At 65.0% G+C, this 24720-nt stretch overlaps 3 protein-coding genes across 3 annotated transcripts; 1 reads left to right on the plus strand and 2 right to left on the minus strand.

Annotated features, from left to right (window-relative positions):
• The first annotated feature begins 2090 nt into the window (after positions 1-2090).
• Positions 2091-3356, plus strand: EMIHUDRAFT_444563 (hypothetical protein). The gene has a single exon (XM_005773537.1). The coding sequence runs from the start codon at positions 2196-2198 to the stop codon at positions 3237-3239; it is 1044 nt and encodes a 347-aa protein (XP_005773594.1). The 5' UTR covers positions 2091-2195; the 3' UTR covers positions 3240-3356.
• Positions 3357-6503: 3147 nt separating this feature from the next.
• Positions 6504-7368, minus strand: EMIHUDRAFT_241564 (hypothetical protein; the record flags this gene model as incomplete). Its single annotated transcript, XM_005773538.1, has 6 exons — positions 6504-6514; positions 6652-6692; positions 6763-6816; positions 6888-6941; positions 7012-7065; positions 7136-7368. 6 exons carry the CDS (start codon positions 7366-7368, stop codon positions 6504-6506), a joined length of 447 nt encoding a protein of 148 aa, XP_005773595.1.
• A 14354-nt stretch (positions 7369-21722) lies between these two features.
• On the minus strand, positions 21723-23236 carry EMIHUDRAFT_117353 (hypothetical protein; the record flags this gene model as incomplete). Its single annotated transcript, XM_005773539.1, has 2 exons — positions 21723-21971; positions 22460-23236. The coding sequence occupies 2 exons, from the start codon at positions 23234-23236 to the stop codon at positions 21723-21725; spliced, it is 1026 nt and encodes a 341-aa protein (XP_005773596.1).
• Between the last annotated feature and the right edge of the window lie 1484 nt (positions 23237-24720).

The raw sequence follows: 24720 nt of genomic DNA on the forward strand, positions 1-24720 counted from the left end.
CCAGCGGGCGGGAGGAGCCCACCGAGGCCATGCCCGCGAGCACGAGCACCGTGGCGGGGTAGGCGTCGCCTGAGCAAAGAGAGCGGAATGATCACACACGCACGCAAGGCGAAACCACTTGGCGGCGGGGCGGGTAGACGCCTGACGACCAGAGAAACGACACACACACTTGTTATTCTCTACTCGGCGGGCGGGAACCACTCTGGGTGGCGGAGGTGGAGCCGCGCCAAGCGCAGACGAGACCTCCGCCAGCGCCCTCGGCAGCGCCGTCGGCGCGTGCCCCCTCCTCGCCACGCCTGTCAGAAAGCTCCGAGAAGGTTCCGAGAATGTTCCGAGCAGGCTCCTCGCATCTCGGGTCGCGCCTCTCCTCGCGGGAGGTGGAAACCGAGGTGGAGTGGGTGGTGGAGCGGTCGAGGGCGAGGTGGAGTGGGAGGTTGGGCGTGGTGTCGCCTGCGAGGTTGGTGGCGAGGCCGGCGAGGACGGCGAGGACGAGCGGGTTGCCGGCGAGCCCGCGCAGCACGCCCCGCAGGATGGGGCCGAGCTCGGCGCGGCCTCCTCCGGCCGAGGAGCGCTGTGCACAGCCGAGCGCGAGGAGCGAGAGCAGGGCGGGGTTGACGAACAGGTTGTGCAGCGGCACGATGACGAACAGCTGGCTCACGTAGCGCGAGCCGCGGCCGTAGAGCGCGCTCATCACGGGGAGGCCGAGCCCGAGGTCGTCCGAAGAGACGGCGAGGAGAGCAAGCACGGCGCCGTTGAGGATCTCGGCCCCGGCGTTTGCGGGGCGAGGGGTGATCAGCACGCCGACGCCGACGCAGCAGGCGAGGGTCAGTGCCTTGGCGAGCATGACTGCGGCCACGATGGTCCAGTCGACGGCATCCCACTGCAGAATGGCGATGGAGGAGAAGAGCAGCGCAGGAAGCGCGAGGGTGCCGACAAAGGCGCTGATGCCGCTCTGCGCGCCGGGTGGCAGGAGGTGCCGTGCGGAGACGTAGCCGAGCAGCAGCAGAGACGTGATGCGGATGAGCGTGTACGCGAGCGCCTCGAGAGTCGCCTCCTCCTCGGCGGCGGCGGCTGAAGCCATCTGCTGCGGACGAGTGGTCGGAGAGTAGAGCTCTTCCTCTCTGCCTCGAGTCGTGGTGCGTTCAGCGCCTCAGTCAAAAAGAATTATTAATCCAGCACGACAAGGGCGCGGACTGCGCGGACTGGCACACACACCGGCTCACCACCGGAGCCGCCTAAGCGACTCCGTTAAGAACGGCAATGCACTCCGCACCATGCACAATGCCGCTCTCCCCGCACGCTAGCTCGTTCACCGTCTGCCACGCCACAGCGGTGTGGAGGACGACTGACAAACGCTGCATTTGCAGGCCGTGCCAATTCTTGGTTGTCCATGTGACCTCGTCCAGGTGCTGAGCATGCGAAAGTTAAAAAAGAAGTCGAAAAAAACCAAGTGCTCCAAACCGGCGGCCCACATGACAAGCGATCCCACGACAGCGTCTGTGGAGACTACTCGAGTACGTGATCCGTACATGAAGGGTGGAGGGGCCCACGTCCGCGGAACTTAACGGCACGGGCACGCGTGACAACCCGTTACTTGCTCTTGCTTGTTCTTGACGTTGACCCAATTGGCACTCTCGGGGGAGTTGATCAAGTTGGTACGCATCTTGGTTCTTGCGCGCCTGCTTGTTGATGGTTTCGGCGTCGCCCGCCACCGCCGCCATGGAGATCTGCTGCGTGTGGTGGACGACGACAAAGGAGGAGGCGCTCGCCGACGCCGCCCCATTACACCGTCCGGAACCGTGTTGGTGCCCACCGCTTCCTTGGCGAACACGTGGAGGAACTGCTTGGTGGGCGGCGCAATGCCACCCAAAGTTTCCAGAGAGATTGTTAAGTTTCCACGAGCACCAGCCGCGTTATGGCTTTCTTGACCCACTTCGCGTCGTAGTACTGCGTCCACTTCCAGCCTGGCGGCGCGGCTGGCTGCTGAGCAGGAGGCTGCGAGGCGAGCAGAGCGCGAGGCGGCTGAGCTAGCGGTGCGGCCCTAAGGCGCAAAAAAAAAGCTCATGCGGGACACCGACATCCTTGGCAGCCAAGTCGCGCTCGTCGGAGCTTGCCTGCACTGCTCACACAAAAGCACAACCCCGAGCCGCACTGCTCACTCGTTGAGCTCCTAAAACACCGCCCCCTGATCACTCATGCTCTCCCTGGCGACGGCCGCGACCGCTCTCCCGCTGCGGCTCTTCGAGGAGCCTCGGCCGCGCGTCGTCGGCGGCGTTGAGACCTCCTTCAACCGCTATCCGTTTGTCGTTGCGCTTCTGAAGGACGGCGAGTTCTTCTGCGGCGGCAGCCTCGTGTCGCCCAACCTGGTCCTCACTGCGGCCCACTGCATCACCGAGAGCAGCAATCCCGCAGTCTACCAGGTCTCGTCCTCGCGTCACACCCTTTCGACGCCAATGGGGCCCGACCAGCCCGAATATCTCGACCCAGAGGTGGACAATCCGGAGTGCGGCGACACCGTGGCTGTGGCTCAGCTGGTGCCGCACCCAGAGTACGACCCAGACACCGTCCAGAACGATCTCGCGCTGCTGGTCCTGAGCGACGCCGTCAAGTGCTCCGACCAGATCGCCTTTGCGACGCTGGACCACGGCGAGAACAGCGGGCCCGGCAATGAGCTGACCGTCGCCGGATGGGGCGCACTCTACGACCCGTCGTACTACCCACTGTTCGGCACCACCATCACCCCCGGCGTGCTGCACGAGGCCGAGGTCAGGACCTTTGGCTCGAGCGAGTGCAACGCCCTGCTCTGCGGCCCCATCTTTGGCTTCCTTGGGCTCTGCCCGTACCTGGACGGGCCCGAGATGTGCGCCGGCAACCTGCTCGGCGGAGTGGACGCGTGTGCGGGCGACTCGGGCGGGCCACTCTTCCGCGTCGGCGACGACGGCGTCCCCGTGCTCGTCGGAGTCACCTCCTGGGGCTTTGGCTGCGCCGAGCCGCTCACGCCCGGCGTCTACACCCGAGTCTCGCGGTACCGGGAGTGGGTCGACTCGTACAGGTGCAGCCAGAGCGAGGCGCACTGGGCAAAGAGCTGGCGGCTGAAGCCGACCGCCGGCTGCGCACCGGCGCCCCCGCCGCCGCCCTCGCCGCCGCCCTCGCCTCTGCCGCCGCCGGCCTTGATGGAGGCGGTGCTGCAGGGAGGAGAGCACATCCTCTCGTCGCTCCCGCTGGGGGGTGGTCGCTAAGGTGGGACCTGTGCGGTGGTGCGAGGGTGTGTGGTCCTGCGGAGTTTCGTTGAGTGGCTCACACACGGATTACAGTTAAGGGCTTGCCCGCCAAAAGAAAGCCAATTCTTGACTTGCACTTGGGCCCTCGGTGAACCTCGGGGAGGCCTGCGGGCGGCCTTCTCTCGAGGTCTCGCGAGATACACATTGCAGCCAAGTTATAGTTAAGGGCCTTAAGGCATCGCTCGTGCAAGAAAAAGCTTTGGCCAGAAAAAAGAGAAACGAAGAGGCTCGAGCGAAGAGGGGTGCTTTTTGTAAACGATGGGTCTTAAGCGGCACGTTTTCTTTTGAGCTTAGCCTTCGAGAGAGAGAGAGATTTTTAGCAATACCAAACAACTCTAACACTCACACGTCATTTGGGGCCTGGTGTGTTGCCTTCGATGTTAAGCAAACAAACGCAAGGCGGACATGGCATATCGCCGCTCGGGCCCACAGACATCCCGCACACCCGTCGCCCCCGCGCGCGCGCGCCCCACCCCGGCCGGGAGAAAGGGGAGTGACAGTTTGGGATGGCAACAGAACGAGTATCTTGCACTCCATGTGCAAGAACGCAGGGTAATGTAAGCCGGATGGCTCACAGGCCACCTCTTGCGCCCCGACTGATCTACCGCACTGATCACTTCCGCCCCCTTGCTCCCAGCCCATCCACCTCGCCGAGTCCGAGATATGCCAAGGCGCCACACACCCGCGCGATCTCGAGCGATCTCGGGCCGCGCCTCGCGATCTCGGGCAATCTCGCGCAATCTCGGGGCTCCACGCCACGCTCCCCCCCCGCCGCCGCGCCGCGCTATCTCGGGCGATCTCGGAGCGTCGCTCGCGCGGCGGCACACCTGCTCAAAAAAGGAACCCGGATGCACGCTCGCGTTTTCCTTTCCCCTTGCTGTGCCATTTGTAGTGCCAGTCCGAGCCAGTCTGCTGTGAGAGGGGCGAGATACTAAAATTCTTTTCGAACCTATGTAAAGAAAGAAAGAAAACACACAACCCCAGCGTTTTGAATCTTTTCCCCTAAATGCTCTCCTCTGTCGGGCTGGTTCCCAGCCTCGCGGCGTCCTCGTGCGCCGTGCTACCCGCGCCGCTCGGGCGAGCCGATCGGCCGCCGTCGCCTTCGCGCACGCGGCGCGACGCGCTGCAAATTGCGCTCCGGGCCTGGACCGTGGGCGCCGGTGCGGCCATCGCAGGCCTCGTGCACGGAGAGGCGGAGAGGCTGGCCACGGCGCCGCGACCGGACGAGCTGCGCGAGGGCGACGAGCTGTACCGGCTCAGATCGCAGAACGAGCTCGCGCCGCGCCGCGCCGCGCTCGACGCCGACTGGCGCGAGCTCCGCCGTTCGCCGCCGACGCGGGAGCAGACGCGGCAGGCGTTTGAGGAGGTCGTGCGGGTGCGCGACGCGATTCGGGAGGCGCGGGCGCTGGCGGAGGCGCAGCGCTGGGCCGAGCTCGGCGCGCTGCTCCCTGCGGACACGGTGCCCGCCCTCGAGCGCGCCGCCACCCTCCTCGCGGCGTCGGCCTCGCTCACGGCCGACCAGCGCGCGGCCATCGGGTGGCAGTGGGGCGCGTGCGGCTGGAGGCGGTGCGGCGCGCAGGCGGACGCGGCGCAGGCGCTGAGCAAGCTGCGCGCCAACCTCGGGATGGTCGTCCCGCTCGAGGCCCTCTTCTACCTCGACGTGGCGCTCCGCTCGACAGACGAGATCAGGGCGCCAGATGCGCGGAAGACACCTCCGAAGTCGCTCCCGAGAAGAGAGGCTCTCGGCTGCAGTCCGTCGCATCCACGCCCCGGGGGCGCATCTGCTAGCGGCCTCTGGTCGTCCCACCCCACTGACTTGCTCTCACACGACGTAGGATTGTGGCCCTCGGCGTCGAGTCGCGTCTGTTGCCGCCGAGCGCCGCGGGCGCGCAAGACCCCCCGCCGCACTAGGGACGGCTAGACACGCCCACTGGATCTGCTTGGAGCCCCTCTGCAGGCGCGCACGCCGACTACTTGCGGCGCGAGTCGCTCGAGCTCATCCTCCCTGCCGAGGTGGTGGATAGAGGGAGAGGCGAGGTAGCAGTGACGGGGACACCGACGCGGTAGGTATGGGTGGAGGCATGGGCGGAGAGACGGTCGGGATGGAGCGACACACAGACACGCACAGACAAGGCACTCCTCCAGCGGGTCTGACACCCGGTGCTCGACAGGACTTGGCTTCGGGCGACGCGAACCTGCCCGTGACGCGCGGCGGGGCGAGCGAGGCGGAGGAGGCGCTCGACGAGCTCGAGGCGGAGATACTCAGCCAGCTCTCGCCGGCCGGGCTGGCCGGTGGCGGGGGTGATGAGGATACGTAGCACGGGGTCACGTTAGCCGCTATTGGCGTGTGTTCGCCTGTTTCCGCGAGGCGCGATTCCACATCTTTCCTGACAGCCTGTCGACGAGAGAAAAAAGGAAGGCGAAGCAAAGGAAGGCGAAGAACGTTGAAAAAAGAAACCGCTGGTATTCTGCTTGACTTTTTTCTTTTTCTTTTGAGCTGGGTGTGCCGCCGCGCGCCGGCCGCGGCGCTCGCGCGGCGGCGGCGGGTGTGTGTGTGTGGGGGGGGGGGGTGTCGGGGGCGCGCAGGACAGAGGCTCGACGATCATCGGCTCGCCGAGCAATCGTTATCAGTACTGTTATGTATATGCACTCTGCCCCCTATGCATTCGCATCGTGATATGCATCCTTACCGATCCATAACCCTAGGGCGTGTACATTTACGTATTTGCAAAATACGTCGCTCTCTCCCACCCTCGCGCGTCGCGGCGCGTGAATGCATAACACAGATACATAATACATAGGCGAATGGATGCGCATTACGACCGAGTGTCACATAACTCCTATGAATTATGTATTATGCATTTGCATTACGCACTGGGAGTCCACATCGTGTGTTATGTATTATGTATTATGTATTATGTATTATGTATTATGCACTGCCACTGGGAGTCCACATCGTCTGTTATGTATTATGTATTACGTATTACGTATTACGCACTGGGAGTCCACATCGTATGTTATGTATTATGCATTGTGTATTATGCATTATGTATGATGTAGACAGGCGAGATGGGGCGCAGCCCCAGCGAGCTCGTTTTTAGAGCGAGCGCAGCGAGCCGATAGAATAGAAAAGGTAGGGTTAGTTTCAACCCGGTCGGTGATAAGCCCGGAAATAGCCCAGCGAGCTCCGCTGATGCCAGCGCACATACAACCCTAGCCAACTTATGGCAGCCCTAGCGGCAGCGCGAAGTTAGGGTCTGGGCCAGGGGGGGGGGGGTGTTAGGGCTACATGCTGCGGAGCGGACTCCCCCCCAGCTCTCACACACAACCCGGCGGAGGGTTGCGGCGCTTGAATACATAATACGGATACGTAATGCGTAGTACATAGCCCTCTCCGGCGGGCTTTCGGCGCTTGATACAGAATACGGATACGTAATGCGTAGTACATAGCTCTCTCCGGCGGGCTTTCGGCGCTTGATACATAATGCGGATACGTAATGCGTAGTACATAGCCCTCTCCGGCGGGCTTTCGGCGCTTGAATACATAATACGGATACGTAATGCGTAGTACATAGCTCTCTCCGGCGGGCTTTCGGCGCTTGATACATAATGCGGATACGTAATGCGTAGTACATAGCTCTCTCCGGCGGGCTTTCGGCGCTTGATACATAATGCGGATACGTAATGCGTAGTACATAGCCCTCTCCGGCGGGCTTTCGGTGCTTGATACATAATGCGGATACGTAATGCGTAGTACATAGCCCTCTCCGGCGGGCTTTCGGTGCTTGATACATAATGCGGATACGTAATGCGTAGTACATAGCCCTCTCCGGCGGGCTTTCGGTGCTTGATACATAATGCGGATACGTAATGCGTAGTACATAGCCCTCTCCGGCGGGCTTTCGGCGCTTGATACATAATACGGATACGTAATGCGTAGTCCATAGCCCTCCCACGTGCAGGCGCCGCTGAGTGATGCATAATACGGATACGTAATGCGTAGTCCATAGCCCTCCCACGTGCAGGCGCCGCTGAGTGATGCATAATACGGATACGTAATGCATAGCTCATAGCGCCAATGCGACATCGGCAGCGCTGCACTGTTTGCTATGACATAAAGGCGAAAACATCGTACGTATTGCATAAGACACGCTATGGACTATGCATTCGCGCGACGTCTGACCCTGCCAATGCATAGGCAGGACACACGGGTGCATAATGGGCCGGTACGTATACATAGCAGTACTGATAACGTCTCTCGCCGAGGGGGGAACGAGGAGGGGGGAATGGATGGGGTATGATGCAACCGGGCGTACGGGGTACTTGGAGCACTTGGAGTGCAGTCATTAACCTCACATCCAGGGCCGGGGAGCTAAGAAGCGCACCCAGCGAGCCGGATGATCGGCATCGGGCTACGGGCTAGAGGTAGTCGTCACTTTCCTGCCTCACAAGGGCGGGGCTGTCCCGGAAAGTGAGAAACGCCGGGCAGCGTGACGCACAACTTTACCCTCCCATACGTGTTGGGCTCCTCCTTCGCTGTCCCATCTCCTCATTCATCTCTTTCCCACCTAGGCGGGGCGGTGGGGGGGCGGCGGGCGCGGGGTACTGGGTGCGGCGCGGTGCGTGCAATCGTGTGTTTGGCGTCATGTTGTGTGTGCCTTCGCTTGTTTCTATTCACTCGAAGTTTGCTCCAAGTTTAGCTAAAAAAGAAAACTGAAGTCGAGCTGTGTCGGCGGCCCCAGTTTGGCAGCCGCTCAGATCTCTGCATCACGATGCTGCCGCCTGCTCTGATCTTCTGCTTCGGCCTGCCCGGCAGTGGAGGCGCGGCGACGACGCCGGGAGCGGTTTTCTCTCAGGCGACGCGCTCAACCTGGGAGAGCTTCCCTTCAGCGGGTCGGTGTACGAGCGATCTCGACGCCTTTGTGTGCCGTGGACCTGCCTCGGACTGCTCCAGACAGCGCTGCGTTGACTCTTGCGAAGGAGCTCACCCCACCACGACGAACGTCGAGTACCATTGCGATTCCGAGGGATGCTGGTGCTTCTGCCAGTCCGGCTGCGATTGTCTGCAAGACGTGGGCGAAAGCAGCACGTGGGCGCCGGTTGGCACGCTTGTTCTTCCGGAGGCATGCCTCCACCATCGGGGCGACGCGGCACGACGCCGACGTCGGCTCGACAATTCCGATCCACCGCGGTCGCCCCCTCCGCCGTCATCCCCGCCACATCTGCCTGGCTTGAGCGTCCAGGTCGACGGCCCGTGCCCGCTCACCGACGGCGGCGCCTGCGCTACTTCGCCACACTACCCGAACAAGTACGGCCTTGAGAAGCGGTGCGAGTTCACCAATGTGCCGCCCAACCCGCTGGTCTCCCTCGCCTTCGACGTGGAGCCTTACGCCGACTGCCGCTTCGACTACCTCGTCGTCAGCGGCGTGAAGTACTGCGGCGCCTCTGGCCCGACTGGGATCGTTCCATCGGATGGCAAGATCACCTGGAGCTCGGACTATTCGACGAACGCGGCCGGCTGGAAGATCTCGAAGACGACCCGTTTCGTGCGACCTGTTTCCGACTCGAAGACGACCGAGTCGACCGATCCCCTCTCCATTTCAAGTGACCTCGCCGGCTCGCGGCCATGCTGCGCCTCCTTCATCTACGCCGAGCTCGCCTCCTTTGACGAGACTTCCGGCGCGACCCAGATCGGCGACCCCTTACCCGAGGAGAGCTTCACGACCGCCACGGCCCACTCAGAGATCGAGGCGGCCTCGCTGCTCTTTCTCTACTCTTGTGCGGCCGTGCTGGCGCTGCTCGCGGCATGCATCGGGCTGCTGCGACAGCAGCAGATCAAGAATGGGAGGGTGGAGGGCCGCAGCCATGCTCGACGTAACGGCAACTCCTCTACTATGGAGTCGCGGCTCCGCTCTTTCGCATCCCGAACGGGAATGGGCTCGCGGCACGGTGTGGTCTTCCTGCTGGTTTGCTCCGCCGCACGCCTACAGGCTCTCGAGTGCGACACGCTCGATTTTCAGATCTTCACGAACACCGACTGCAGCGGCTCGCCTGCCGTGACGTCGGCGATGTCCGACCGGACGTGCGTGGCGACTCCGGACTCGGTGCTGACGGGTCAGTATTTTGACGTCGACTTTACGCACTGGGGGATGCACGCCACCAGTGAGACGCTCGTCCACGTGTGCTCCGACAGCTCGATGGACAGTTGCGTGGATCAGTTCGATGGTGGCGAGCGCTGTTCCGACATGCCCTTTGAGACGTGCGTCGCGATAGACGAGGCCCGATCCACCGGCATCAAGATAACGTGTGCACCGGCCGTCGACTGCGCCGTGCCGAGTGAGGGCGTGTGCCTCGAAGACGGCGGTGTCGACGGCGACTGCTGTGGCAACTCTGACGTGGTCGGCTGCGCGAGCGGCTACACCCTCTCCCTGCAGATCGCGATCGACGAGGGCGGCACGTGGGCGCGGCCCGCCGATGCGGGCTTCTATCCGCAGTGCGCGAGTGGAGGCCAGAAGATTGGCAACACGTGCTGCACACCACCGCCGCCACCCGCGCCGCCATCCCCGCCGCCACCGCCGCCATCCCCGCCGCTTCTGCCCGGCTTGAGCGTCCAGGTTGACGGCCCGTGCCCGCTCACCGACGGCGGGGCCTGCGCCACCTCGCCACACTACCTGGACGGTGAGTACGGCCCTGAGGAGCGGTGCGAGTTCACCAATGTGCCGCCCAACCCGCTGGTCTCCCTCGCCTTCGACGTGTCGCCGTCTCCCGAGCTGTCGCCAACATGCACGGATCTCCCGGGTGCATTATCTGGAGATATTTGGTTCGACGGCACCAACGGGTGTGACGCTTACTCAGCCAACGGCTGGTGCGAAGACTATGGCAATACTGATTACAACGGCGAGGGCATGGCCACCGATAAGTGCTGCGTGTGTGGGGGAGGGGTAATAGCGCACATCCAGCCGTCACCGTCACCGTATGAGGGAGACGATGACCCTGACTTGGACTACGACGGCAACGGCGACCCGACAGATGACTGCCCCTACGACTACCTCGTCGTCAACGGCGTGAAGTACTGCGGCACCTCTGGCCCGACTGGGGTCGTTGCCTTGGATGGCAACATCACCTGGGTCTCGGACTATTCGGTGTCCGCGGCCGGCTGGAAGATCTGCTGGGCCAACGCGCCGCCGCAGATGCCGCCGCCTCCTAGCCAACCGCCGCCGCCGCCATCTTCGCCGCCACCCCCGCCGTCACCGCCGTCATCCCCGCCGCTCCTGCCAGGCCTGAGCGTCCAGGTCGACGGCCCGTGCCCGCTCACCGACGGCGCCGCCTGCGCCACCTCGCCAAACTACCCGGACAAGTACGGCCCTTACGAGCGGTGCGAGTTCACCAATGTGCCGCCCAACCCGCTGGTCTCCCTCGCCTTCGACGTGCAGGGAGACTATAGCCCTTACAACGACTACGACGGGAACGGCGACCCCACAGACGACTGCTACTACGACTACCTCATCGTCAACGGCGTGAGGTACTGCGGCACCTCTGGCCCGTCTGGGGTCGTTCCCTTGGATGGCAACCTCACCTGGAGCTCGGACTACTATGCGACCGCGGCCGGCTGGAAGATCTGCTGGGCCAACGCGCCGCCGCAGATGCCGCCGCCTCTGTTACCCCCGCCGCCATCGCCGCCGCATCTGCCTGGCCTGAGCGTCCAGGTTGTCGGCCCGTGCGCTCTCACCGACGGCGGCGTTTGCGTCACGTCGCCAAACTACCCTCGTGGTGCCGGCTCCAAACGCCCCACTAGCCGTCGGTCTCTTGCTCGGGGCAGCGGACTACCTGGCGACGGTCCTCGACTCGAGTGCAGCATTGTCAATGTCCCAGGCCACCCACTGATGGTTGTCGAAGGCGGTTTGAATGGGACTGGCGGCTGGGGCAAAGAGAAGCCTTCAGTGTGCGGCCACGCGAAAGACTACTTCAAGGTGAACGGCAAGGAGTACTGCTCGAACCATCCGGACCTTTCAGGGATCATGGCTCGAGATGGCACTTCTCTGACAGGGATTGTGGTTGCGGGTGCCACCATCAAGTGGTTCTCCTTCCCCGAGAAGCCCAAGCCCCCCTGGAAGGTGTAGCTCGCCAATCGCCCTAGCCTCCCACTTATGCAGCTGACCCCCAGCGTTTTGCGCATCGCAGGTGTGCTGGCCGCCGCCCTCGCCGCCTCCGCCGCCCTCGCCGCCATCGTCGCCCTCGCCGCCCTCGCTGCCACCGTCCCCTCCATCACCGCCATCTCCGCCGCCGCTCCCGCCGCTCACTCCCGCGACCCAGCTCGTCGAGACCGTCGACCAGCTGCGCAAGCGGCTCAAAGACGCCGAGGGCCTCTGCATGGATCGCCCTGGTGCATCGTCCGGAATAGCTTGGTTTGATGGCGAGGGCGACGGTTGTGACAAGTACTCATCCTACAACCGGTGCAACAAGCACGGCAGCACTGACTTCAATGGCGAGGGCAGGGCCAAGGTCCATTGTTGCGTGTGTGGCGGCGGGGATAACCGCGCTCCCAGCGCTAACGTGTCGCTGCAGCTGCAGCGCGACGCACTCTTCCTTCTCGGCGGTAGCGAGCTGTCGTGCCGCACCCCGATCGAAGTCTCGATCCAGAGCAGCCCAGGCTCGACCGCCATCATGAACGCCGAGGGCATGTCGCGCCACTTCCTCGTCTCGGGCGGCTGCCGCCTGACGCTGGAGGGCGACATCACCCTCGTCAACGGTGCCGCGGACGGCGACGGCGGCTCCCTTGTGATTGAGGGCGGCGAGGCGGTCCTTCGCGGCGTCACCATCAGCAACTCCTTCGCCGGCGGGGACGGCGGCGGCATCGCCTCCAAGCAGGGCAGCCGCCTCGGCCTCGAAGCGGTGACGGTCTCGGGCTGCAAAGCGGGAAATAGCGGCGGCGGGCTATTTGCCGAGCTGTCGCAGAGCCTCGTCATCAGGGGCTCCGCCTTTGAGCGCAACGAGGCTGACAAGGGCGCCGCGATTGAGTACGCCTCCCAGGACACGGACAGTGAGACCGCCCTCATCGTCGGCACCGCCTTCGAGGGCAACGTCGGCGAGACGACCGTAAGCTCGAACGCGCCCATCAGCTGGATCTGCGAGCGCGGGCAGTACATGCCGCCGACAAGCGGCGACGGGGAGGACGCCTTCTCCGGCGACTTCACCGGCTGCTTGAAGGAGTGCGCCGCCGGCTTCTTCGGGAACGAGACCGACCTGAGCAGCCCCACCTGCAGCGGGCAGTGCCCTCAAGGCCGCTACTGCGTCGAGGGCACCGCCGACCCGACGCCGTGCCCCCGCGGCACGATGATGCCGGCGCGCGGCGCGGCGAGCGAGGATGCTTGTCTGCCGTGCGCTCCGGGCCAGTATCAGCCCCTCACAGGCCAGGCGGACTGCCTCGCCTGTCCTCCGGGGAGCTACTCGGCGGCTGTCGGGCAGTCGTCTTGCGAGCCGTGTCCAAAGGGCGGCTCCTGCAATGAAGTGGGCGCCGCCACGAGCATGGTCTGGGAGCCCTGTCCCGCAGGCAGCTTCAACCCGAACAACGGCTCCAACTCGAGCGCCGCTTGCGAGCTCTGCCCCGCCGGCACCGCGAGCGCGACGCGGGGAGCGGAGAGCGGCGACGCGTGCGCGCCCTGTGAGCCCGGCCATTTCGCCGTCACGCCTGGCCTCTCCAAGTGCGAGCGATGCTCCGCCGGATTCTACCAGAAGGCGAGCGGCGCAGCCGAGTGCCTCCGCTGTAAGCCTGGCAGCCTGTGTCCTCTTGGCGCGTCGCTCGAGCTGCCCGCAGCGTGCGAGCCGGGCACATACGCCAATGCCACCGACGATGACGGCGATCCCGACTGCTTCGACTGCCCGGCGGGATCGTCGTGCAGCGGTGGGGCTGCGCCGCCGGCGGAGTGCTCGCCGGGCGCTTTCGCCGCCACGCCTGGCCTCTCCAAGTGCGAGCGATGCTCCGCCGGATTCTACCAGAAGGCGAGCGGCGCAGCCGAGTGCCTCCGCTGTAAGCCTGGCAGCCTGTGTCCTCTTGGCGCGTCGCTCGAGCTGCCCGCAGCGTGCGAGCCGGGCACATACGCCAACGCCACCGACGATGACGGCGATCCCGACTGCTTCGACTGCCCGGCGGGATCGTCGTGCAGCGGTGGGGCTGCGCCGCCGGCGGAGTGCTCGCCGGGCGCTTTCGCCGCCACGCCTGGCCTCTCCCAGTGCGAGCTCTGTAAGCCCGGCACCACTTCTGGCGCCGGCAGCGTATCGTGCGACGAGTGTACTCCAGGCACGTACGCCGCCAACCCTGGCCAGGGGGAATGCACCCTCTGCCCCTATCCCTTGAGTAGTGGGCGCGGCGACGTCACCTGCTCGATCTGCAAAGAGGGCTACTACCTGGTCGAGAGCGCTGCCGACATCTTCAAAAATCCGACCAAGTACTGCAAGGATTGCCCGCCGAACGCCGAGTGCTCGCGCAACACGACGGTGGCGACGATGGGCGTCTCGAGGGACTTTTGGCGCGGCTCGAGCCGCACGACGGAGCTCTACCGCTGCTACGACTCCGACGCGTGCAGGGGCTCGACGAAAGGCAGCGCGAGCTCCAGGCGCCGGCTCGAGGTGGAGGGCGATGACGAGGGTGCCGCCTCGGACCTCTGCGATTACCGCCACGAGGGGCCCCGGTGCAAGGTGTGCTCCTGCAGGCGGGGCGGGGAGCGCTCCGGCTCTTGCGAGGGCCTCGAGGTCGCACAGTACTTTAGCGTCGCCAGCAGGGAGTGCGTCGACTGCCCTCCGCCATGGCGCCCCGCCTCGCTCGCCGCCGCGGCTGTGATCGCGTTGGGGCTGCTCTGTGCGGCGATCGCCCTCCTCCGGAGCAGCTGGGAGCCTCGGCACAAGGCGGCGAGGAGGGTCTTGCGAGCCGGCCGCTCTCTCGCCGCGCTTCTCAAGCGCGCGGGCACGGGGTCGAAGCTAAAGATCTTCGTCGCTCTCTACCAGTGCCTCGCCGCCATCCCCTCCGTCTACGCGCTCAGCGTCCCGGAGACGCTCGTCGGCAGCTTCATGGAAAACGTGATGTCCGCCCTGACCGCCGCGGCGCGGGTGATGGACCTGGCGGTGCCGTCCGCCTGCTACGGCTCAAAGCTGGACCAGCTCATCGGGGCGGCGGTCGCTCCGTGGGGCGTCATCGGTCTCGCCGCAGTGGCGTGGACCATCCGCAACGCCGCCGTCGCCCACGCAAAGGGGCAGCTCCGCGGAACCGGCGCCTCCGTCTTTCTCGTCTCTGCGCTTTGCAGAGTGCTCCCGCTGGTTCTCTACGCCACCTTCCTCCTTCTGCCCGCCGTCTCGGCGCTCATCTTCTCCTCGTTTCTGTGCGACGCATTCGTCTACGACGACGCCACGGGCGAGACGCGGTCCTTCCTGCAGGCGGACTACTCGCTGGAGTGCAGCACGCCGGCGCACCAGCGGCTCAAGAACTGGGCGTTCGGACTCTCCCCGCTTTGGCCCGTCGGCGTGCCGGTGCTCTACCTGGTCTTGCTTCTCGCTCACCAGCGCGCGATCCGCGCCGGCCGGACGACAAAGTGGGTCGCTTCGACGCGCTTCCTCTGGGCCGACTACAGGCCCGAGGCGTCCTTGTGGGAGGTGCTAGAGGTGCTGCGCAAGCTGACGCTCACGTGCTTCGTGCTGCTCATCGACGAGAGGCTGGAGGAGGCGCGCGCGCTCGTCGCGCTGCTCGTCTCGATCCTCTTCCTCTCGCTGCAGATGGCGACGCAGCCCTTCCGCCGCAGCGAGGACAACTGGCTCGCGACGATGGCGTACCTTTCGCTCGTCGTCGTCTACCTCACCGTGCTGCTGCTCAAGATGTGCGAGCAGGACGCGAAGGTGTGCGAGGACAGCTTTGGCCTCTCCCCTGCGGAGCTCTTCTCCACCTTTGCCTTCTTCGGGATGGGGCTCCTCCTCCTCCACCTCCTCCTCGCCGCGCTGCAGCTCTACCTGCACGACCACTCCCCACGCATCATCCGGCTGGCCCGCGCCCACTCCATCTCGCCGCAGACCCTTGTCTGGCGCGTTCTCGCGCGCAAGGCGGCCTCGCTCTGCGCCTTCGCGCGACGCGCCGGCGCCGCCGTCCTGCCGCGCCGCAACCTCGTCCAGCTCGCGACGAGGTGGCCCTTTGCGCTGTGGCATCGCCGCCGCGGCATGCCGCCCGAGACGCCCACAAACCTCCACCCGCTCGTTGCCGGCCTCGCGGGGCGAGTCGTGATCGACGACCTCTACGAGCCGTCCGTGCCGAGCTTCGTCGTCCTCGACGCGCCCTCCCTTGCGCTCGGCTGGTCCTGGTCGTCGAGGGACCGCGTCTTCGTCCCGCTCGTGACGGAGGTTGCCGTCGAGGCGCGCGGCGGCGGGCTGGGCACTGTGCGCGTGCGGCATCGCAATCTCCAGGGCGAGCTGCGCGTGCTGCGCGTCACGAGCTCGGACGAGGAGGCGGCGGCGTGGGCGGCGGCGCTGCAGGCCCTGATGGCGGAGGTGGCTTTGCGCTCGCCCGGAGCGGCGTCACACCTTTGGCTGCTCTCGCGCATGGCCGCGTCCGTCTCCATCGGCGGCAACGCGGCGGGCGTGCTGCCCCTGCACAGCCTGCCTGCGGCCGCCAACCGCTCGAACTGCTCCCTCGCCGCAGTCGTCAAGAGCGCGCGCGACTCTGTCGGCGCCGATGCCAATGCTCGGCAGCTGGAGGCAAGGGCGGTGCGGTTGGCCCAGGCGACGCCGCTGCCGGAGTGGCTCACGCCCGCTGGCGGCTCGCTGAACATGCTGCAGGTGGCGGAGGTCCTGCTGTCCGGCTACACTGCCCAGGACGAGATTCGCCAGCTCTTCAACGACTACGCCAACGCCGACGGCGAGATGGACCTCCGAGGGTGGCTCGCCTTCCAAGCCGCAGTGCAGGAGGAACCCGACGTGCCGGCAGCGCGCGCGGCCTACGCCCGCGCGTGCGGCGACGCTGGCAGCTCCCGGCTGTCGTACATGCGGTTCGCGATGCTCCTCCTCTCGCCGGAGAACCGTGCGGTGCCGCCAAACGCGTACACCGCGGACCTCTCGCAGCCGCTGTCGCACTACTGGGTCGCGACCAGCCACAACTCGTACATTGTCGGCGACCAGCTCACCGGACGGTCGACGCGCGAGGCGTACATGCGCCAGCTGCTTCAGGGCTGCCGCCACGTCGAGATCGACTGCTGGGATCAGTTCCAGCTCCGCTCCTGCAAGACGGTGCCAGTCGTGACGCACGGGCACACCCTCTGCACGGTGGAGTCCTTTGACGCCGTCGCGTCTGCCATCGCCCGCACCGCTTTCGTGACCTCCGATCTGCCCGTCATCCTCTCGCTCGAGATGCACTGCAAGCCGGAGCGGCAGCACGCGATCGCCTTGGCGCTCCTCTCGAACCTGGGAGAGCGTCTGCTGTCGTGCGACGACATCGAGGGCTTCAGCCTCTCTCCAGAGGCGCTCCGCGGTGCGCCACCCCCTCCCCGACACTTAACCCGACACACACCCAGGCGCCCTGTGACTCGAATCAGGGGTTTCACAACCCCACCTTGAATGACCGCTCGTCGATGCACCGCCGCGCAGGCAAGGTGCTCTGCAAGGGCAAGGTCAAGGCGGTGCTGGCTGCGGTGCGCAAGGCGCGATCATCGGCCGATGTGGCGGAGACCGGTGAGGCAGGGCGGACAGTGTCTGAGCGGGAGGGGGCAAGTGTCGCCAGCTCCGAGACGCTGTACGTCCGCCACCTGACGCTGCGGACTGTGCCCGCCGACGACTTCCTCGCCGAGCTGTCGCACGAGTACGGCTTTGCGCTGCCGATCACCTCGATCGGCGAGGAGAGACTGGGGCAGGAGATGGGCCTCGCCGCCCCGCGGGCGGAGGCGCTGGACGAGGGCAGCGTGTTGCGCGGGATGGCGGGGAGTGTGCACGCGCTGCAGCGCAAGACCGCCGAGCAGCTGCTGCGCGTCTACCCGCTCGGCCTTCGCTTCGCCGGGAAGAATTTGGACCCCCTCGTGTGCTGGCGCGCCGGCGCGCAGCACGTGGCGCTCAACCTCGGCCAGCACCCCGACCTGGCGGCGCAGCTGCACTACGCCCTCTTCGAGGACACGGGCGGCTATGTGCGGAAGCCCGAGGAGATGGTTGACGGGCGGGGCTGGCCGCCGCGGCGCGAGTCGCTGCGGCGAGTGACGATCGAGCTGCTCAGCCTGCACGGGCTTCCCAAGCAGGGCGAGGAGAGGCCGAGCCGCGACGGGGCGCACGGCGCGTCGCATGGCTACGTGCCCGAGCTGACTGGCAGCTGGAGGGCGCCGGCCGCGGTCGAGTCGTCGTCGACGCTGCGCCTCAAGGTGTCCCTGCACGCGATCGGAGGCTTCTGCTCGGTGAGCACGCGGCGGCAGCCTCGCCAGGTCGAGACGGAGCACGTCACCTCCTCCGCCGGCGAGCACGGCGGGCTCAGCCCGCGCTTTGGCGAGACGGTGCATCTACTGGCGGCGGAGCCGCACGAGACCATTCTGCGGGTCGCAGTGCTGGAGAGTGACGAGGAGAATGCATCAGTGGACGCCGAGGAGGTGGCGTTCGATACGGTGGTGCTCGGGCGCATGAGGCCGGGCTACCGCACGCTGCATTTGCGCTCGCGGCGGGGCACGCGCATCGAGATGTGCCACCTCTTTGTGCACATCTCGCACGGGAACGAGCCCCACAAGTGGCCGTCGGCCAGCGAGCTGAGGGAGGAGGTGGAAACTAGGCGCAGCGAAGCTGCGGACCTGCGCAAGGAGATCTCGCAGCTGCGGAGGGGGGGCGTGTGGCGCCAGGGGAGCTTCGACGTGGGGATCTAGGAGGAGGGCCGCCTCTTCATCGAGCCCAATCGTCGTCAGTACTGCTACGCATATGCACGGAGGCCCATATGCATACGCATCATATTACGCCCTCTCGGGAATACGTATACTCGGTGCGTGTACGTCACTTGCCAGTCCAAATGCGTCGCATTACGCAGCCCGTCGAACGCCTCCCCCTTCAAAAATAAATAGAAAACGTCAATACATACACGTAATCATCGCGTGCGTGACGGTGCGATGGCCCTGTGGTTGCCTCATACGTACCACGTGTCACGTATACGGATTATGGATCTCCGCCGGTGCGCCGCGGCCCGCGGAGGGCGGGGCGTCTTCGACGTATCACGTATCCGCATTACGCATACGTCCTTTTCACCGCAAAGCTTTGCCCCGGGGACGGTGCAATGGCCCGCGCGGCGGGTGCCTTACGTACCACGTCTCACGTTTCCGGATTATGTATCTCGCCCCGCGCGCCCCCGAGCCCCCCCCCCCCCCTTACGTATCACGCATACGCATTACGCATTACGTATTTTTCATCCTTCGTAGTCCAAGGCAATGTTACAAAGCATAAATTGTACAAAGACAATGGCAGTGAAGTGCCAAGAGAGACACCTTCTCCGCCGACAGTCAAACAGTTCCCTCGAGGTCTCACAGGACCCACACACAGCAGATTGCAGAGGCGCGCGGGCCTCGCCCCGACCCCTCGCCCCTTCGCGTCGGCGACGGGAGAGGAAAGGAGAGGCGGCCGAGCAGGCGAGGCCCGCAGTCATATCCCCTCACACACACAAAGATGGCTCGCACGACGCTGACTAGAGTCTAGGCCCGAGGAGGACCTTTGCAGCTGTCGCGCGTGCCGGGGGAGTGGCGCTGCGTGGAGGCACGGCGGGGCGGCGCGCCGACGAATGCTCCACACACTTCAGTCCGCTCACCACATAAAGGGGGGTGGGTGGGGGGTTAGGGGGTGACTGTCGAGGGCTATGCCCGAGTCTGTTGTTACCAGCGCACATACAACCCTAGCCAACTTATGGCAGCCCGAGCGGCAGCGCCAGTGCGCGCACATAAAGGGGGGTGGGTGGGGGGTTAGGGGGTGACTGTCGAGGGCTATGCCCGAGTCTGTTGTTACCAGCGCACATACAACCCTAGCCAACTTATGGCAGCCCGAGCGGCAGCGCCAGTGCGCGCACATAAAGGGGGGTGGGTGGGGGGTTAGGGGGTGGCTGTCGAGGGCTATGCCCGAGTCTGTTGTTAGTTACCAGCGCACATACAACCCTAGCCAACTTATGGCAGCCCGAGCGGCAGCGCCAGTGCGCGCACATAAAGGGGGGTGGGTGGGGGGTTAGGGGGCGGCTGTCGAGGGCTATGCCCGAGTCTGTTGTTACCAGCGCACATACACCCTAGCCAACTTTACCAGCGCACATACAACCCCAGCCAACTTATGGCAGCCCTAGCGGCAGCGCCAGCGCGCGCACATAAAGGGGGTTGGGGGGGGGATGCGTAATACGTATGCGTAATACGTGGTGCGTAAGCCCTCTCCGACACCTTGGGCGTGCAAATGCGTAATACGTATGCGTAATGCGTGAGGCGTAACCCCCGTCAGCCACCACTTCTCACTCGAATCCGGAATGCGTGTGCGTAGTACGTGGTGCGTAGGCCCTCTCCGACAGCTTGGGCGTGCGAATGCGTAATACGTATGCGTAATACGTGAGGCGTAACCCCCGTCAGCCACCACTTCTCACTCGAATCCGGAATGCGTGTGCGTAGTACGTGGTGCGGAGGCCCTCTCCGACAGCTTGGGCGTGCGAATGCGTAAAATGCATGCGTAATACGTGAGGCGTAACCCCCGTCAGCCACCACTTCTCACTCGAATCCGGAATGCGTGTGCGTAGTACGTGGTGCGTAGGCCCTCTCTGACACCTTGGGCGTGCGAACGCGTAAAACGTATGCGTAATGCGTGAGGCGTAACCCCCGTCAGCCACCACTTCTCACTCGAATCCGGAATGCGTGTGCGTAGTACGTGGTGCGGAGGCCCTCTCCGACACCTTGGGCGTGCGAATGCGTAAAACGTATGCGTAATGCGTGAGGCGTAACCCCCGTCGGCCACCACTTCTCACTCGAATCCGGAATGCGTGTGCGTAGTACGTGGTGCGTAGGCCCTCTCCGACACCTTGGGCGTGCGAATGCGTAAAACGTATGCGTAATGCGTGAGGCGTAACCCCCGTCGGCCACCACTTCTCACTCGAATCCGGAATGCGTGTGCGTAGTACGTGGGGCGTAGCGCGCCTTGAGAGGCACACCCCGATCGGCCGAAGGTGGATGCAGAAGACAGATTCGTAATACGCAAGACATTTGTAGCTCCCTCAGGCGCCACTTGGCTCGGGCACGACACCGAAATACGCGACGTCTGGCCGACGCACTATGGATCGCGGGCGCGTATTTACATAACATGGCCGATCTGTGCATTCTGGGCGATTACATATGCGTAGCAGTACTGACGACCTCCCATCGAGCCGGGTAGGGGGTGTTTGGTGTGATGCGTTTTGCGCAAAACCAAAAGCGACAAGAGTCCTAAAACGGTAAAAGCTGAACTCAAGTGTTGTAGTAGAGTAAACTAGTAGCTCTTCGCTGGGTGGAAGGAGGGCCCGGCCCGTGCCTTGAGGGAGTCGCGGAGGAGGAGGGATAACGGAGGTAACGTGCAGACAGGCCAGCAGCCAGTGGGACGAACGAGGGCCGCGACGGCAGCTCAAGCGGGAGGGAGCGGAGACAGTGGGCAGCGAGCGAAGTGGGTGAGACTGATGATGCTCCTTCGACTTAGGGAGCGGTTCAGCTGCTGGGCGGGCTTCAGGGTGGTGCTCACGCGAAAAGGAATCGACGCGATGTACAAAGCATACAAGAAGAGGAGAAAGAAGAGGGGAGAGGCGCCAGTGATGACGAAGCTGAAGCTAGTGCAGACGAGGGCAGGGCAGACCCGGGGACGGCGGAGTCGGACCAGACGGCATCGGCCGCCGAGGCCCGAGGGAACGTTGGGAAGAGGCACGAGGAGGGCGGCGACCTCCACCGACTATGGAGGACCCGTCACCAGACGACGCAGGGCAGACGACGGTGAGGCGGAGCAGTCGTGCAGGGCGAGACGAGGGAGGGAGCAGGACGTTGCGGAGATCAGCAGGAGGATGTACGAAGAGATTAGGAGCAGCAGGGACCCGAGGGACCATGTGGAAGACGGCTATTGCTAGTCCCCCATCGGGAGGACGACCCCGGCTAGTCGCCGACCACACCCACAAAGAACCCTGCACAAAGATCGCAAGGGCGGGGACCTGTTCCTTTTTACCCATCTCACAGTAGAGGTGTCCGTTTTATTTCGTATTAGAGTACAGTAAGCTAGTCCGTAGTGGTCGGTGCAGCCACACACGAGGAGAGTCGAGAGATCCCTCACACCAAGATCGTGCAGGGCGGGGACACATGTCCCTAAATCCCAATCTGGTTTCAGAGTTTGACCGATTTATTTATTTATTTATTTACGAGGAGAGACGAAGAGACGCTGTGCTCGACCGAGCTGGGACCCAGCTGGCTCCGCCCTGCGTGGTCACAGTCGACTCGCCGGCCGGACAACCTCGCGTAGCCCGTCGAGCAGGCAGCGCAAGTCGTCCGGCGTGTTGTACAGGTGCGGCGAGACGCGAATCACACCGAGCCGCTCCGACACGAGCACCGGCCGAGGCTTGAGCGCGGCGAGCCGTCGGACGAGCTCCGCAGCCGGCGGCATGCCGGCGCCCGTCCGGAGGCCGACGATGCCCGGCGCGTGGCGCGGCGGCACCTCGAAGCCAAGCGCCGCCGCCTGCGCCGAGGCGAGCCTCGTCACCCGCGCCGAGCCCTCGGCCACGTCTCGGCGAGCTCTCGGCTAGCTCTCCTCCCGGCCACCTCTTCTCGGCCCGCATCTCCTCGGCCGCCTCTCTCGGCCGCCTCTCGGCCGCATCTCTCGCCTGCGCTGCGACGAGGCTGGTCATCTCGCCGAGCCGCGCCGCGATCCGCCTCGTGGTCAGCTGCTGCGCGACGAGGCGCAGCGCCGCGACCAGCATGGGCATCACGATGTACGAAGGCCGGCCGCCGCCCTCGAGCCTCCTGGCGCCTGAGGAGTGGAGAATGCAGTCGCTGCCGGTTCGGGCTCCCGGCCGCCGCCCTCGAGCCTCCTGGCGCCGGGCTGGAAGGCGGTCGGGTAGCCGCGCGGGCCCATCGGAAGGCACTCCACATGCTGCGCGCCCTCTCTGTTCCGGTCGTGGTGGTCGAGCGGCCGCGCGCCCCGCCTTGAGGAGAAGAGAGTGCGACATGAAGCAAGAGGCGGGAGCAGGCCGCGCCTCCGGCCAAAGCCCGCCAGAACGAGGGCTCCGCGTAGCAGAGGCACGCCCCGTACGGGCCGAGCAGCCACTTGTGCACGCTGCACGCGACAAAGCAGGCGCCGATCCTCGCCGGCTCGAGGGGCGCCGCCGCGCCGAGCCACTGCGTCGCGTCGACGACGAGCGGCACGCCGCGCGCGCTGCACGCCGCCCCGACCACCGCCAGGTCGACCACCGCGCCGTCGCACCAATGGCATGGCGGCAGCGCGGCCACGGCGACCGAACCGCTGTCGACTTGCGCGACGAGCGCACTCGCCCAGTCGCCGTCGGCGGGGCGAGGGAGCGCGAGGAGCTCGCCGCCCTCGTCGTCGCACAGCGCCTGCCACTGCATCACGTTGGACGGGTTCTGGTCCTCGAGCACCAGCACCCGCCTCCGGCCCGCCGGCCTCGCCCGCATCGCGCCGCGCAAGTTGTGCGCCGCGACGCTCATCGCAAAGGAGCAGCTCGGGAGGACCGCCACGTCGCGGCTGGAGACGCCGCCGCCGAGCAGCTCGCCGAACAGTGTCCGCACCTCCTCCTTCTGAGCCTCGGTGTCGCCGATGTCCCACGGCGTCGCCGCCTTCCTGCGCACCGCCGCCTCTCCCGCCGCGAGGACGCAGGCGGGGAGCGGAGTGCGCGAGGCGGCGTTGATGTACGCGCACGTGCGGTCGAGCTCAGGCCAGAGTGAGGCGGCGTCGATCGGGGCGGCGTCGACCGAGGCTGCGGACATATATGTGTATGTAACACAAAGCGTTAGTGAAAAAAGAAAACCTTCTGCCCGCGTCCCTTCCAAAAGGAAGGCGAGCACGGCCACGTTTCCAGGTACACATGCGCAGGAGCCGCCTAAGCGACTCCTGCGAGCAGGGTAGCGAAGCACTATTCCATGCACTCTCCTAGGCACTCTCGGTAAAAAAAAATCTCTCTCTCTCTGATCGGCGAAAGTAGCGCGGACCTCCGCTGCCTACCGACGCCTTTCACGACCGAGCCGCGCGCCCTCGCGCGGCGTGTGAGCAGCCCGCACGCGCGCCTACTGGGGGACGCGCCGGGGAGTCGTGTGTGGACCGTTAAGAGAGCCGGTAAGGTCCGTTTGGCGGTGCCGATACCCTGGACGCGACCGGCATGATCGGCGAAAGTAGCGCGGTCCTCCGCCACCTACGGACGCCTTTGAAGGCCGACCCGCGCTCCATCGCGCGGGTCGTGAGCATCCCGTACCCGAACCTACTCGGGGCGCCGCCGCGACGGCCTGGATGGCACGTATTTTTGGCCGGTGGTGCCTCTGTCCGAGTCGGCGGCGGCAGCGGCGTGGTCCACGCACTGCTCGCAAGTAAAGCGTCTTCACAGGTCGGCAGATACGCCTCACCTTCAAAAAGGTGGCTGCCTACCCCAAAGCCCAGCCCGGTGCATCGATTTCTCTTGACGATTTCACTTTAAAACGCTGGTGCAGATGGGGTTTTCTCTATAGAAGTCGGAGCCTTGCGTCCAAGGAGAGGCAGCGTGCGGCTCCGTGGACTCGGCCATCACCCGCGGGTGAGAGGGCGATAGGAAGCACTCCCGCCCTCTGAGGCGGCCGTCCGAGTCGGGGAGGCAAACACACAGCCATCCTCGCGGGTGTGGGCGGCCTTATCGGCCCGCTATACTAACCCTTAAGTCGGCCCTTCCTCGGGTCGGCTTCGGAGGCCCCGCAGCCCTAGCCGGAGCTAAGGGGCCCGGCTTTCTCGGCGCTAACCCTAGGGGAAATCGCTCCGGAATAGGGTTCCCGGCACCATCGGGCGGCGCCACACGGATGGAGGGAGTCGGGTTTGCCATCGGCGGGCCGTGAGGGCGCTGAGAACTGAAGGCTGAGTTTTCGCTCCCACTTTCGATGTGTCGGAGTATGCGAGGACGGCCCGTTCTGCCCGTTCTCGGGCTAGTCAGCAGATCTAGCGCAGAGAGGGCGATGAGGCGGAGGCACGCCGCAGCGGCAGGTGCAAAGAATTGGTATGAACAAGCGTATCAGCCGCTATACACACGAAGTTGTCACGGCTACCCTTTGAGTCGGTGTTCGTCTCAGTGGCGAAAATCGGTCTACCGCCGCCACGCGATTGCGCGCGCGCGAGGGCTACTCGAGACAAGCTTGATGGCCTCCGCCGCTCCTCGTAGTCTGATCCGCCTCTCCTCTAGCGCGGAGGGCCTCATCTCGCCGGGGAGAAGTGCGGTGATCCGCCTACCGCCTTA

The sequence above is a fragment of the Emiliania huxleyi genome (assembly GCF_000372725.1).
Source record: "Emiliania huxleyi CCMP1516 unplaced genomic scaffold EMIHUscaffold_335, whole genome shotgun sequence".
In the NCBI taxonomy this organism is placed as follows: Eukaryota; Haptophyta; order Isochrysidales; family Noelaerhabdaceae; genus Emiliania; species Emiliania huxleyi.